Raw genomic sequence first — 16,094 nt, forward strand, 5'->3', positions numbered from 1 at the left:
TAAACATCCACCAATTAGCCTTGAGAGAGCCAGTCTCCGAAAACCGGGGCGCGAATTAAAGCAAATCCACGCACGTATTATCACACGTCCTCGCGCACCAGGCAAGAGCCGGCCGGGAGTTAAAGGACGAGTCCGAAGTTTGTGTGTGATACTGTGTGCGGATTCAATATAAAGACATAGGAGATGAAGCCGGAGAGAAACGCATCTGTGGTCAGTGGAAGGTTATTGATAATCCTCAAAGATTCATCTCTTCCACTTTTAGATTTCATAATCTGAGCCCCTTGACAGGACAAAGGAGTGTGGAGACAGATGTGGGCCCGTGATTTGCAAATCCCCGGAGGATGCTTTTTCTCCATCAGCACATCAGCCTTTTTTCACAGCATGGGCGACACTCTCAAAGTGTCTGTTTCACATCAAAGCGGACGTGCCCGAATCAGTGACATTGATGAATGCATTCAAAACATCCAGTCCTCAGCCTGTCGCCCCGCCGTTTCACAAAGCTCAGTGAACGGAAGATAAGACATACCGGGGGAGACGGTGTGACAAACTGCGGCAGGCGGCTCAAATGTATTCATGGAGCTCCCTCTGTTGGACGAACGGGGCCTCGGACGTTGCAGGGTCACACACACACACACACACACACACACACACACCCTCATCTACTTAACAATATTTATCAAGAGCGGTTTAATAAGCGAAAGGGGGTGGTAGTGGTAGCATGAAACCATTAAAAAAAAAAAAAAAAAAAAAAAGGAAATATGACTGACAAGATGACTGGAAGAAGTTTTTACTGGGCACACAGCTGTCTGCAGCAGGAAGAGCGGTGAGTGAAAAAAAGCTTCCAGATTTTCTAATGTGACAAAAAGAGGAGTGAGGCTTTCCTCCAAAAGACAGGATCTCTGGTAGACGTTTTAAAATAATACGGAGAGCGAGAATATGAAGACTAATGGATGCAGGTGAAGAGTTTGAGTTGGGATCCATACATATATGGCTATTTTATCAACCACTAAGACTTAAACAGATAAAGGTTATTTATGACCAAAAGTTGCCCATGAGGATTATAGCTCTTTTCTCTCATATTTTTTTCACAGACGTTGAGGTTAAGTGTTTGTGCTTCGATATCCTTGTGTGGCCGGTATAATAGTGATAGCGAGGTTGGAGAAGAAGTGCGCGATTCTGCTCTGACCATGGCCTCCTCCGTTAAATTAGTTTTTCAAAAAGTATTTATCGCCGTGGAGACGTTGTCTTGCATTCAGTGGACTTAATTCATTTGATCGTCATGACTGAATAATTTGCAGTCGAGTGTGAGAGGTTTTAAAAGCCAAGATTAAGGGAGAAACGAGCGAAAGGAAAAACAACCAAAACTACTTTAACAAGTCTTGAGCAAATTGTATTTTTAAAATGGAAACGTGAATAATTGGCACAGTCATCTGCGATTTATTAAAGTTAGTATTTTCCAAATGAAGTTCCTTTTTGAAATAGCCAGATTGCCCCTTTTAAAATTAAAAACATTTCATGGACCTGAAGCCTTTTGACAAAAATAAACAAGTTATTTAATTTTTGTGTTTAATTGCAGGGAGCCAATATATACTTTTTACATCACTTACCTCATCCTAAAGTCTGTGTTGAACCTCTGAATGATCAGTAGAAATCAACTTTGTGTGCCACATTTTCACCGGGCAGAGTTGTCAAGCAAAGAGACTCAACCCAGCCGCACACATAACTAATATTGTAAACGATATGAGCTACATTTCGTTCATGGGCATTTGAGCCTCTCAAAGTGAGAGATGTTTGACTCTCTTTCTTATCTCTTGACATTTTCACATTAGACCTGAGTTTAGTGATCTACTCGACAGAATACCCATGAGGGTAAATAGAGTTCGATCTTATCTGTCAAGGCTTCATTAAGAAAGCGGCCATTCTTAAACCGATGGAATATCCTTCCACGACATTATTCGTGTGTCCGAAAGACTTTTTTTTTCCAAGTGTGCTTGGATGCAAACGGAATCCAAAGCAAATACGCCGAGCAACTGCTGGGGCTGGATGGCGGCGTGGTAATCTACAGCCCCATACTTGTGATAAAAAGTAGACCCCTTGTGGTCACGGAGGGAAATAGACGCAGAGAGCCCAACGCGCCTGTCAGCCTGCTGAGGGCTGCACGGTCCGAGCGCGCCGAATGGGAGGCGACAACCTGCGCCGACAATTACACAGAGACTGTAGTTGTTAGCTGTTTGTTCTGGTCGGAGGAAGACATCAAGGAGTCCCAGGGAGAAAAAAAAAAAAAGGAAAAAAAAAAAAAAAAAGGAAAAAAAAATGGAGAACGAGAGCAGGAGGAAGATGAAGGAACGATTTGGCCTGAGGCGGGACATCTTTAAGGAGTTCCTGGCGGAATTTCTGGGGATATTTGTCCTGATAGTGAGTACCTCCCTCTGCACCCGTCATCCAGCTTAAACAGCCGCTTTAAAGCTGTGAACCAGTATGCTAATAAGATGTCAAACTAGGTCTCCGGGGGCTCGGACTGCTGTCTCTCATATGTTTCTATCAACTGACAGTATATTCTGGAAAGAACCGAGTTTTCTCTTTGATGTGCTCAGATGTCATTTGCTCCTGACGGAGCGCTGGTAGGAATCATAACAAGATGTGACTGATGTGGGGCTGGTTTTTCTTCCTCGCAGCTCATCCAAATGTGCACTGCAACCCAAAATTTCAATCACTATAAATACAACAAGTCATTTCCTTTTAGTTGTGATCTTGTGGGAAAAATAAACATGGGATTAAAATTTAAAGTATAGCAAATGATCAGTGCACTTTGCACTTCAGCATAGTGCTCTTGTTTTCCTGTTTGTTGCTTCTCAGATATTGTTTGTTTCTAGTCTGGACTGTCCTTGCCACCACCTGTCTCACCTGAGCTCCAGCTGTCACTTCTCTGAGTCAACTTGAGATGCCACATCAGAGGAGTGATGCAGCCTCCACAACAGCCCTTTTTATTTTTGGATGGCTGCTTTCATCTCAACACTTTTTTTTTTTTTTTTTTTGTCTAAATTGCTTCTGCCTTCACCTAATAAGTGGGGGATTCATTATTTTTCCAAAGCTCCAAGTTGGACAAATTGTCTGTGGCAGTCGGAGGCTGGTGGTGGAAAAGAGGGTTAGCGTTAACGGTGGGTATAATTGGAATAATTAAAAACAATGAGTCTTTCTACCTCCACCCTTTGTGTTTTTGTTCTCGTCTGTTTCCCAGCTCTTTGGATGTGGTTCAGTAGCCCAGACGGTGCTGAGTAAAGGGGCTCTCGGGGAGCCCCTAACCATCCACGTTGGTTTCACTCTGGGAGTGATGATGGCTGTCTACATGGCAGGGGGAGTGTCAGGTAGAAGCCGCCCACACTTCACATGGACACATACACAGCTCACAGTAATTACAATACTAAAACATCCACTTCTCTGTTCAAATATCAGTAACAGACATTTTTATCATCACTTAATCTGCATTAACCAATTAATCATTTGGTCAGTGTGTCAGAAAATGTTTAAAAAAAGAATACCAGCCACAGTTTCCTAAAGCCAGAGGTGATGAATTCAAATGCTATTTTTTAATTGGTCAGACCAACAGTCTGAAACCCAAAGATATCAGTTATAGTAATATTAAAGAGAGAAATGCTCAAAATTTGAATAATTAAGAAGCTAAATCCAAAGGGATGTTTTTGCTTGAAAAAAATGACTTAAATGATTCATGAACTATTGAAATTGTTGCTCATTCATTTTCTGTTGATTGGTCAGTTGATTAACAGACTCATTATTGCAGCTCTACGTGAAAACATACTGGCGCTAATGCGATTTTGTTGTCAAATTGTTCGGTCGTCTTCTCAGCTCTCTGGGGTTCTCAGTGAAAGAAAAACAAGGAATAGTTCTAATTATGTAATATTTCAGCCTGCGGAAAGCTACAGACTCCGGCTGGTAACACAGGTCACCACTCAGTGTTTGTCCGGGGAGGAGATGCGATCTTTGGTCGTGGATGTCTGGCCTTCTCCCTGCTCTTACAGTACAACAGCTCTATCATCCTGATTACTTTGTGTCACTGTTATTGCCATCTCCAAAGTATTTACACGGAGAAACTACTGGAGAAAAGGTAGAAAACTATCATGCTGCATTTTCATCTCGGATCCATAACATAATTGCATTAGCTTACTGATCTGGATGAAGTAATGGCCTGTGAAGAGCAGTGTAGACCTCTGTTATGGACTTTCAATGTTCCCTTGGGGATCATCGGACATATAGCCTAGTAACCTTTTTTCTGGTCTTGAAGGCAAGAATCCCTGATACTTGTGGGAAAATGTGTTTTTTATTGGCGAGTAAACAACTACGTGCTATTGTTAAATGACCCTTTCCAATGGACTGATTTTCAGTGTAAGAGTGGTGTAAGTGTGCTTGAGGGCTGAAGATATTGTGTGGTGATGTCCAATTGGGACTTTATCAGGTACATTCCTTGAGGATTATAGCAAGAAGAGCCTGCTGTGGTTGGCCAGCAATGATAGGGGTAGGAGGGAATAGTTGTTAATTGTCACAGTGCTTCTCATGGGCTTTCTGAGCCAAAATGGTGAGTGTCCTTTAAACAGCAATTAAGGGATTCAGCATGTCAAGGGTTGCATTGTGTGGGCTCCATGAGTAGTTGTATGGTCATTTCCGTCTTTCTTGAGAGGAGAAAAAGTATAATCAAAAGCGGAAATATAAATGTTTGTGGTATCTAGTGGCATAATAACTGCTGCAAGGAATAGTTTGACATTTTGGAAAGTGAGGACACAGCTGACCTGACTCTGTTTAACGTTAAGAAAATCCACCTTCCAGCAACTCTAAAGATCACTGGTTAACACGTTATGTCTTGTTTGTTTAATCTGTACAAACACTGAAGCGTAAAAATGACAATTCACTGTTTTTTGAGGGTTACGTGTCAGACTATTTCTTGGCTTTGAGCAGTTGCCAGGCAACCGGGAGGGACGGCCAGATGTTACCGTTCAGGCAAGAAATAGTCCAGCACATAACCCCCTGTAAGATGGCAGACTGCTGTTTTTGCACTTCAGTATATGCATGGATTGAACAAATAAGCTATAACATGTCAGTTAGTGAGCTTTAGAGTTGCCGGTAGGTGGATTTTGTTACCTCTGGACAGGGCCAGGCTAGCTGTTTCCTTCTGTGTCCGGTCTTTATGCTAAGCTAAGATAACTTTATAACCTTACATCTTATCCAATAGACATGAGACTGGTGTTGATCTTCTCATCTAACTCTCAACAAGGAAGCAATTAAGACTTGTCAGATGTATTTCTAACTACGCAGGTCCAGGGTGACACAATTCCTCCTGTGTATGTTTTAGTACGTCAGGAAATTGATGAACTGATATGGTTTGTGTTTTTGAAGAGATTAAAAATTATTCAGTGAGAAGTTGAAGTTTGATAGAAAATGGAAAGTGGTATGCATTTAAACAAGCTCCACTTTTTTTTGTTGTTGTTTAGTATGGTTGTGGTGATTGTTCTGACTCATGTTCCAGTGTTACTTGTGCTACACGTTTAATGAGAGGAGTTGTAAAGCTTCAGAGGAATAGTAGAAAAGCCTGAGGACAGGGAGGTTAATATATGGAGAGCTTTTGCTGCATGACTGGGCCATTCAGCCCCAGGGTCCACAGCTCAGTGGGAAGCTTCTGTCCAACGACATCTCTGAAGATGATCATAGGTATTGGACTAATGAGCTTTACTGGGGCATGGGTCTCTGGAGAGGAGGGGGGTCAGGTGTGACAAGCCTGGCTTTCTAGGCTTCCCTGGGAGGACGGCCCCATAGTAGAAAAAAATACAATTGTTTTCACTTTGTAGTCTCAGATTTTAGATGACAGTGTACCGTAAGTGTGACACATCATGGTCACTCTAATGACCTGCAGTCTACGTGTGCCTTAAGCAGATTCAGGCAGATTATGTCAGATGCAATTCAGACAGGCAGGTCTGGCTGGTTGTCGTGGTCAGTGTTTGTGAACAGGATGGGGAGATTAACAATGGGCGCATGGCTGATACCCCCAGTGGTGTTACCACAGCAAGGTCAAAGCCAAGATCCCAGAGTGTTAAATAAATGACCCCACACTGCCACCACAGCTCAGTAACAATTGGCCGGAATGTGTTCAAATATGCCTCTTTAGGACAATCTAGAATATAGGAAAACAGGCTGACTCTGAAGGCACACAAACCCAGTGCCCTTTGTTTGAAAATATCCAGTAAGTTTTTAATAAACGGGTACCAGAGGGTTTGAACTCGAGCACTTAATGATTAGACAGCCCGTCAGTGACTGTTTTAATCCACTGAACTCAGCTGTCCTTGTCTCGTAAAAGATGACCAAAAAAAAGACTTTTAAAAATGCCTGGCTAAGTCGTCCCTCTCAGCTTGTTCACAGTTGTTTGACATTTTTTATGGCTCAAGCAGTTAGTCAATTAATCAGTCAATTGAAAGAAAATAATCTACAACTACAACTACTTTGATAATCAGTTATCATTTAAAGGGGATCTCCATCGATATTACAAATCAGAGTTCTCTGTGTTTAGAACTAAATACGTGAAAAGAAGTCGTATGAAGCCTTTTGTGGTTCCAGGGGGAATGGCCTGAAGTCTGATAAACTGCCTCGAGTGATGACTCAAGTGACATCACTCGAGGCAGTTTATCAGACTTCAGGTTGTAAAACTGCCTCAAGTGATGTCTCAAGTGACATCACTCGAGGCAATTTATCAGACTTCAGGCCATTAAACTGCCTCAAGTGATGTCACTTGAGTCAGCGTCTGTTGGGTCTGAACACTACAAAATTGAAAATGAAAATCGGGGGATGTGGAGTTAGTAAGAAGTGAGCTTACCAGACCTCTGTAGCCCAAGCTCCCGGCTATAGGCTACATTAGCCGCTACTAGCATAACACACCCACATCTCTGATCGTACTGTCTGTGGTTGAGTTGTATTGTGGGTAATGTAGGCTCCAGGTTTTGACACGGACGAAGAGTGCACAGAATATCAAAGAATAAAAGATGATTTGAGAAAATAACTGGCAGATTACTTGATAATGAAAATAATCATTGTAAATCGTTGTAAATACTGAAATGTCTGTTGTTTTTCAAGTGCACCTTTTGCAACTATTAATTGCTTTTGCTCATCTGTTGTGTTGCATTGTTCCAGGAGCCCACGTGAACCCTGCAGTCTCTCTGGCCATGGTGATCCTGGGGAAGCTACCACTGAAGAAGTTTCCTGTGTATGTGTTGGCACAATTCCTGGGTGCTTTTGCTGGATCCTGTGCTGTCTATGGGCTGTATTATGGTGGGTGCAAATGTGTAAACGTCATCACTACCAGCGAGCTGTCTCAGAGAGTGGAATTAGTTGGTTATTGGAGTGAAGTTATCCAGCTAATTTAGTAATCCTGCTTGATTAGATGGTCCTCTGTATTTGATTAAAAAATGGAAACAAATAAATCAGTATTAAATTTGGAAACTGTTTTATGTCTGACTTATTAATAAAAAAAACACAAAAAAGAGCCTGTTAGTAATAATCGCAATAAACAGTTGCTTATCTTTTCTTTTTTTTTTTCCTCAGATGCTTTGATGGAATATACTAATGGAGAATTTGCTGTTACCGGTGCCAATGCCACAGCCAACATATTTGCATCTTATCCTGCAAAACACCTCTCAGTCCTAAATGGGTTTGTTGATCAGGTGGATGCTTAAGACTAACTTGTAATTGATAAGCAATTTTTCCTGAAAATATACTATATCCACATGGATGAAAATACTTCATACAGTTTACACAAAATGCCTGATGACATGAAAGTAAAACATGTTCTTGAATCTTATATCAGCCATTAGCTTTGGAGCTTTTTGCCTCTTTTTTATGTGGAATTATTGATGTCAGTGAGATAGCAAATATTTTCCAACAGGATTATGTGTATACGGACGCCACTGGAGCATACAGAGATGTATGTTAGTGTACATTTTGTGCAGTCATGAGCATGAATGTAAGCATAAATGGACATTTGAGCTGTTTACAGTAGTATGGGCAATTCCGCTCTGATGCTGAGAATAACTACCATCTGTTCTGCATGAGTATGAGGCGAGATGTACATGTTAGTTTGTTTATTTGTGAAGGAAATTAGGATATTAAAACTGTAATCCATTTTTTCTCCTTTATTTTGATCATATAAATTTGAGGTACATGCACATTCATAGGAGTTTGTGTTATAGGTTAAAACTTGTCTTTCTTAAGTGATTATATTTCAAATTTGAATCTGTGTGGCTTTAAGTGGTTAAGTTAGAATCTGTAAAATTCAACAAAATAAATAGCTTAAATAATATGTTTAATATCTAAAAGATTATACTTTTTGATAATCTCACTCAGGAGTGTTTTTTTTTTTTCAAATATTCAGCTATATGGAGCTATAGTGTATAGTAACGCTGCTTCATACAGACTGAAACGAGGGGAAAGGGGAGGCCCGATAATAAGCTCAGACAAAATAACATAGGGCAGGGGTCACCACAGCTGATGAGGTAACTGAAAGACATCCTCTCTACATCAACAACTACAATAATAAACAAAAAAATTGGAATAAAACTGTTGTTATGCTAATTGCCCGACACTTTTGTTTTAAGGTAATTGCAACTGGCGCTCTGATCCTGTGCATCCTGGCCATCACTGACAGGAAGAACATCGGTGCTCCAAAAGGCATGGAGCCTCTGTGCATCGGCCTGATCATCATGGCCATCGGAGTTTCCATGGGTCTGAACTGTGGTTATCCAATCAACCCAGCTCGAGACCTCGGCCCACGGTTCTTCACGGCTGTGGCCGGATGGGGCATGGACGTGTTCAGGTAATTTTAATGATGTGGAAACAAAAAGGTGCCTGGTATCATCTGTAAGGTGTTTGAAACATGCAAGTGTGAAAGAGAGAGTGTTTAATATCCAGGGCTATGCTGGGATTATTAACAGAAAGACTCTCCAGAAAATGGAAGATATTTTTTTGAGCCACCTGCACGAAAGAGCCAAGAGTCCATTATGTATTGCTGCACCTACTCTCACCAGTGGCCTGAGATGTAAGAAACTCCAAGTTTAACAAAGTGGCTGCTTTCTCCTGTCTCTCATGAAGAGCAGCATTTGTAGCTCCATCTCTGCTCTCTTGACAATCTGAATGAATATTTCAAAGAGCATGCATGTATTTCCTGCATTTTGAAAAAGGTCTCTGGGATTTAAGTGAACAGGGAGAGATGCACATAAATATGAAATATTCAGCGCTTCGTTACTGAAATGGCACAATTGTGTGTTGCTCACTCTCTCTTTCTTCCTTTTGTTCTCGAATGGTCATCACAGCTGTTGCTGTTTTTTTTTAAATTATTTTGTTTATGCTCGAAAATATATATCTTGATCAGACTTTGAAGGATAGAAATATTGTTTTGAGCTATAAGCTTTAGCAGAAATTACTGTCTATAACATTCTTGGTTAAAGGCACTTTGTTGAGGTTTTGACCACTAGTAGCCCTATGGAGTAGTGCACAGGAATGAGGATGCACTATTATATGGACGTGCATGTAGGGGATACCATATATATTTCTGCTGATGGTTTCATGCTATCCCACTGATTGACAGTTGTGGAGGTAACATACCAAATAAACACAGGAAAGAAGAGTTATAAGTTGAAGCTGCAAGTTATCAAACATAGATATATACAGCACAAGTTACCAAATATTCAAAGAAAATGGCTCTGGAAATGTTTTATGAGGAAGGAAATGCATTCAACACCACAACAGTTTGCTAGGCCTCAGGGACACATACCGCGCTCTGCTAATAAACACTAGATGCAAATATAACATTTAATTGTTTATTTACAGAAAACATCACTTCACACCTTTAACACTTGTAAGTCTTAGTCTTTTGGTTCTGTCCCAGAAAATCGGGGAATCTCTGGCTCTTATTCACAACTGATAGTAAAAGGGATCTTTGACAGTGGTAGTAGGGTCAAGCAAAACAGCCCAGATATTTTCTGCAGCAATGTCCTTGAGGTTTTCCGGGGGAAACCCCATGTGCTCTTGGAACATATGTCCTGCTTTGTCCTGGTCCCCCCTCCTAAGCTGTCTTACTGGTACCTCAACCACCTCAGATGACTTATCAGTGCAGATAAGGGATGGCTCTCCAACTGCAGCCAAAGTTAAATAAAACCAAAAACAATTACATCACACAGCAAAGGTGCCACTGTAATGTCAATGAATCGTACATTTGAGAAACTGTCCGCATGTTGCAAACAGAAGAGGGGACAAGGTGCACCCCTGACTCACTTTCACTTTGGACTTTGTCAAGAGTGCAAACAAAGCTGTCTCTCTGCATGTATGTAAACTCAGTGGCTCACAACGGTGCAGTTTGTATGCCATACTCCTACCCGAGACCTCTGGAAACATTTCCAAAAACTAAAAACATAAATAGGCTGGATAAGCAAACTTGTATGACCCGTCGATTATTTGTGCAAGGCTAAAACAATGGTCCACCTTTCTGTATCCTGGACATAATCCCCATTGTTCTTCCTGAACCTGAGTATCACTGGCTGGAGTTTCCTTTCCAGCATCTTGATTTAGGCTTTAATTCCTCCTGAGACAAAATGGTGCACTCACTGGAGAGTTGGAACACATCCCTCTGGTCACCTTTTCCAGGCTCAGAGGATACTGAAGGTCCCCGTGGTGTTGCACCCCAAAATATCCAAAGCTTCTAATGATTCAGGAGCTTTTCTCATGCACCACAGGCACCTTTCCACTGATGAGCTCTCTAACTTACCAATGAACTCTGCCAATGAGATACTGTAGGCTCAGAGTGTCCAGATCCTTCCAGGTCATGTTTAGTTTCTCAGTGTTTCTTCAGCTTTTCACCAACATCCCTGGATGAAGTCAGTGTTTTCCTTGCTGTAAATTATGTCCTGTTTTCTGCTGAGATGATGAATGGTTTACCAGATCATCTCCAATCACTTTCTCTCTTTTACTCACATGTTGAATGTCTCTTGTTTAAGAGGCGGCAGATATATGCTGTTTGTGTCTTTGCCCTCATTGCCCTGTCTATCATTGCTCTGCCCTGAACCCTTTTCCTTTTAACCCCCTTGAAAGTGGCTGTGCATGGCAATGCTGAAATGCATTAAGAGTGGAGAAAATGTGGTTGTTAAGAACAAAACACTGCTTGGATTAAAAAAATGTGCCTCTATAAAAGCAGTAAAAGTGTAGAGCTAAAGTTAAAAGTTAAAAGGTTGTTCAGTACAGCTAAGGACTTTTAAAAGCAGAATCCTTGGTTTATATTCAAAATAATATAATATTAACTGGTTGCAGGCAGTCTAAAGGCTCAAGATGGGAGATAGATACTGAGATAGATACAATTTCTGATGCTCTCTGTCCCCATAACATAGCTTTAACTATCACCAGATGGCTCATATGACTTTACAAAGATATAGCAAGATTGCTTTAATGCACATATAAGCCCTTGATACTATCAGGTTCATATCAGGCATAAAGTATGTGTTAAATCTGACATAATCTTTTACATTTATGATATAAACACAGCAGCTACAAATGCAATGTAATGTAAAAAAAAAAAAAAAATGAAAAAAACTCAAATTAGGCTGGGGATTTCTTTTCAGTTCAGAGTGTGAAGGGTGGCGCTCGGCTCCATTCAGTGTCCACACAGTGTCAATGTGACCCACTGCCTCCTGGCCTGATCATCTTAGCAGTGGCCAAAGATTAAAGTCTATAATCCAGCCGCCTCCCTCCTGTAGTCTACGTCCTGAATGCCTGCGGGGAGAAAGATGAACCGCTCAGACCCTTGTTTACTTTCAGGCCTGTGCATCAGCACTGTTAACTGAAGCCCTTTCACCTGCACTAAAGGCTCCTAACAGCCACATTGACCAGCAGGACTCTAATCTCCCTCCGGCTAAGTAAAACAGTCCATCTGAGGTCAACCAGAGCCAGAATGAGGACACATGCAGTAGGTCTAACACACAGAGCTCCTTAAGACATTACTGTAATCTGGGATAACTGCCTATAACTCGCCTCAGGTAGGATGATATGAACATAAACATACAGATTGGAGAGGAAGTGTACATTATTTGATTTAAGAGAGAACTGCAGCACTTTAACAGTGTATTTCTATAATACTGGGGGACTTGCGAGAGAAAAGAATGGTCAAAAATGAAGCAGCAGAGGACAACACCTCCTGACTCTGTGTGTGTAGTATGGGTCAAACCACACTTCCCATATTGCAGCGCAATAGTGATTTTTTATTATGCTGCCATATCAGAATAACCATATTTACGGATTTGTGGATGGAAAGTTGTGTTGATGTCAATGTCCAGGTCATAGTTACGACTGAAAACAACATTTTTGATACAGATATGTCTGAGATATCTCACTTGGTGCTTAATAATACATGTGTCCTTACAAGTGTCTGAAAAGCAAACCGACATGGACACCTCCTGTCAGCCAAAGTCTACCATTCAAGGTAATTAAGAGTAGTTTGACTTTTTGGGAATAATTAGTGAGCTTAAGGGGTGCAGATAGGTGGATTTTGTTAGCTTTGGACAGAGCCAGGCTGGCTGTTTCCCCTCCGTCAAGTCTTTGTGCTAAGATGAGCTAACTGGCTGCTGGCTGTAGCCTTATATTTACGGTGCAGACATGAGAATGGTATCAATCCACTCATCTAACTCGCAGCAAGAAAGTGAAAAGGTGCATTTCCCAAAATGTTAAGCTATTCCTTTAAACCCAGATTTAAAGGATATTGTATCATATTGTTCGAGCATAGTATTTTTAACCCTGACATGGATGACTCGGAGTTGTCTGATGACGTGAATGCTCGCAAGTCGTTAACATGGGAATCTCTCACATCTCTACCATCCACCCCATATGAAATCAATGTAACATTAGATTCTCCCTGCCTGTTAATCTATCTCACTCCAAGCGCCCAGTTTGTAACGCAAGTTTTCTGTTAAAAATTTGTAGTCTGATGTCACTTGAGTAATTTCCTTAGACGTGACGAAGCTCACTCAGAGCCACCGAGGAACTACAGTATCTTCACAGGTTGTGTAGTACTGCTCAGTGGTGCCCTGTCCCATCGAGGCAAAGGTTTAAGATATTAAATGTCTCATTCATGCAGTCACTGTCTCAATAATAGTAGCTACATTGTTGAACTGTATTTTGTCATAATGATTTATGTGCATGTGTCCTTACTGCAGAGCTGGAGGCTGCTGGTGGTGGATCCCTGTGGCGGGGCCCATGGTGGGCGGAGCAGCTGGAGCGGGCATTTACTTTCTCTTCATTGAGCTGCACCACCCTGAGCCTGAAAAACAGGAGAACAACATCCAGGACAAATACGAAATGATAACTATGACTTAAAACTTAGAGTCAGGGTTGCAGAGCAAAGCAACAAAAGCTGCTGATTTTCACTCTCAGACAGCAAAATTTTTTTATACATTTCTGTAACACAATTACAGTTAATGGTTTAATACAAAGCATGCATCTGACTACACAATGTCATACTCATTTATAAAATGTGCATGAATGAAGCCTTTTGTCTCTTTTTGTAGGGAATCTGGTGTGTTTATAAGTTTCAGGGGCTCTTTAATGTATCAAAATATTAAATTTGATTATCAAATATATTCTAATTAGACATCAGTTTTTTTTCTTTAATTCCATGATATAATACCTTTGTATGGAAAGTTTCCTCTGGATCATAACTATGCAGTGTAACTTACATTTTCCTATTTCCTTACTGGGATCACCTCCTCTCGTTAGAAATACTTGCCAAGTTTCTGTACAGCATTTTTATTATTTTTGATACTGTCTACCATACAAACAGGGATGTCAAATATAAGTAGCACTTAGGAAACAGTTGGACTAATGTGGAAATGTAGTAATTTATTTTATTTTTAGCCAGTGTGCTAGAGTAGTGTGTATTTTGTGGAGTGATTTCTTTGTTCTGTTTCATTTCATCCTTTGCATGTGTGTAAAAAAATGTATGATTGATTATCTTGCTGACAGCATTGTATAACACATTTGTCTAGAAAATCCAGCCTTAAAAGACTATACTGGTGTCGCTTACTTTTTCAGTTATTTCCATAATTCTGTGACACAGAATATTATGTCATATTGCTGAATCACACATTTACTCGTTACAGAGACCTTTGATATTGAAAAGACATAACTTAACATAAGACATTTAAGTGTCTGCTTTCTGCAAAAAAGAAAAAAAAAAAATTTTTTACTTTGTTTCCAGCAGAAACTTTTGCAAATGTCACTCAACTCTTTGATGAGTCATGTTTGAGGCGGTGCACATACTGTATCAGGGGCAATATGCAATCACTGACTGTAACTGTTTACATTAAAAACTCTTCAGAGCTGAGGTAAAATGTGTGATATAACACAAATAGATGGATGGTTCAGGTTTGGTTCTGAATTTGACACAGAAAACTGGAAAACATTACAACAGTACAAGTATTACAAAAGGAACAACATTACTTGGAAATGTAAAATGGAGTTGTAAAAAAAACAAAAAAACACTGGATTTTCATTTATTTATTGTGTTTTTTTAGATGTTTGTATCCTGTGAGCACATACATGTAAATTTGCAAAGACAATCCTAATGTGAACCCAGCCTGGAACAATGGACAACATGCTGTAGGCATGATCCATATAGACCCACAGTAAGCTGATGTTAATGTGGATATCTGTTGTCAGTTGAACAGGCATTTATACAGGCACTAATTGTGAGATTACATTGTAGTGCACTGAAAGGTCATTTTTCAACCGCACAGTGTTTGTATAATGTACAAGACACTTGTTTGGCAACATGACAATCGCTTAGATAAAGAGTTTTTTTTTTTTCCATTTGTTTGCTTTACTTTTGTGAAACAGAGAAAATGTGAGGACAGACGGTTTAACAGTGATGTAGCGTGTCTTATATACTTCAAACCCTGTATGTGGCCTACGTTTGAATCAGAATAATTATAGTATGCATGTCTGAAAAGCAGTTTAAGGTGTTTGTTTCACTGAGGCTCTTCAGTAAGTTGGTTTATATGTTGGTACTTTTCTCTCCTTATTCCTACACTTTTATTTCAGTGCTTCCATCCTGAGTGGCAGCCTGTCAGGACGTACCACTTTTTTCGGTTGTTGTTGTTGGTGTTGTTGTTGTTTTTTATTTTAAGTAGCTTTTTTCTAAGGTAGTTTCCTAACACAACTTTCTCAAGTACTATCTGTCTGAATCAATGTTTTCTCTTTTAAATCATTCGATCTATTGCAATATTGAATAAAGTTTGTTGAAATTATTTATTTGTTCACACTTGTTATGTAGATTTTCTAAAAACTACAAATAATCAGAGGTGTAACAAACTATATAATGGCACAATATTTTGTGATAATAAGACATAATGATATGAAACCATAATGTTTCCCGAGAAGTATCTTTTTTTTCATTTAGAAAACATTAAATGTCAAAGGGTGAAAAATAAATTATAACCACTGCTGTTGTGAACAGTCAGAGGATTTTTACTGTTTGGAAATATTTTCTGCTGATACAACATGTCCAATCAAGTTGAGACATTTGCTCTTTATTTGAATGAAAATATTGTCAGAAAATATTGTTCATATTCCAAAAGGAAAAAAATCATCCTTTTCACAGAGGACATTTTGACATCAAATCATTTATTCACGCCTGTATGGTGCATCCCGGCTCAGTGTCACATTGTCATGGCTCACTGGGGCACTGGAATAGAACCGAGTCATCGTTCATGTTTGAAAAAAAAAAAAAATGTCCTATTGAAGTGATCTTATTTTCATTTTACACTGAAATCTGGAAATAAAAATATGTTCCTTATAATGATGTCAAATTAATGATGTCAATGTCTTACTCTCAAACAGACACAACAGAGTTAATGACCAGCCAATATGTCCTTCACCTCCAAAAAATGTCCTAACTCTCAATGGACTCACAGTGGTCCTCACAAGAGCACACACACATACACTCAATAGCTGTTATAGACCAAGGGCAGGCGTTAATTCTACAAATAAAATCTTCAGTCATATCT

At 40.0% G+C, this 16,094-nt stretch overlaps 1 protein-coding gene across 2 annotated transcripts; it reads left to right on the plus strand.

Moving 5' to 3' along the window:
• Positions 1 to 803: 803 nt before the first annotated feature.
• Positions 804 to 15,373, plus strand: aqp9b (aquaporin 9b). 2 transcript variants are annotated; one of them, XM_040135345.1, is made up of 6 exons: positions 804 to 823; positions 3,239 to 3,365; positions 7,189 to 7,326; positions 7,600 to 7,718; positions 8,649 to 8,866; positions 13,248 to 15,373. In XM_040135345.1, the coding sequence occupies exons 2-6, from the start codon at positions 3,332 to 3,334 to the stop codon at positions 13,405 to 13,407; spliced, it is 669 nt and encodes a 222-aa protein (XP_039991279.1). In that variant the 5' UTR covers positions 804 to 823; positions 3,239 to 3,331; the 3' UTR covers positions 13,408 to 15,373. The 2 variants fall into 2 exon arrangements, with proteins under 2 accessions (XP_039991279.1, XP_039991268.1); XM_040135334.1 differs by lacking the exon at positions 804 to 823 and adding an exon at positions 2,312 to 2,415.
• Positions 15,374 to 16,094: the final 721 nt, after the last annotated feature.

This window comes from Xiphias gladius, chromosome 1 (genome assembly GCF_016859285.1).
Source record: "Xiphias gladius isolate SHS-SW01 ecotype Sanya breed wild chromosome 1, ASM1685928v1, whole genome shotgun sequence".
Classification (NCBI taxonomy): domain Eukaryota; kingdom Metazoa; phylum Chordata; class Actinopteri; order Istiophoriformes; family Xiphiidae; genus Xiphias; species Xiphias gladius.

Excerpts from the sequence above, each read along its gene's own strand:
- aqp9b (XM_040135334.1), top strand. The coding sequence starts at position 2,314 with ATGGAGAACGAGAGCAGGAGGAAGATGAAGGAACGATTTGGCCTGAGG. Across the intron at positions 7,327-7,599 it reads TGTCTATGGGCTGTATTATG|ATGCTTTGATGGAATATACT; the intron begins GTGGGTGCAAAT and ends TTTTTTCCTCAG. Across the intron at positions 8,867-13,247 it reads TGGGGCATGGACGTGTTCAG|AGCTGGAGGCTGCTGGTGGT; the intron begins GTAATTTTAATG and ends TCCTTACTGCAG.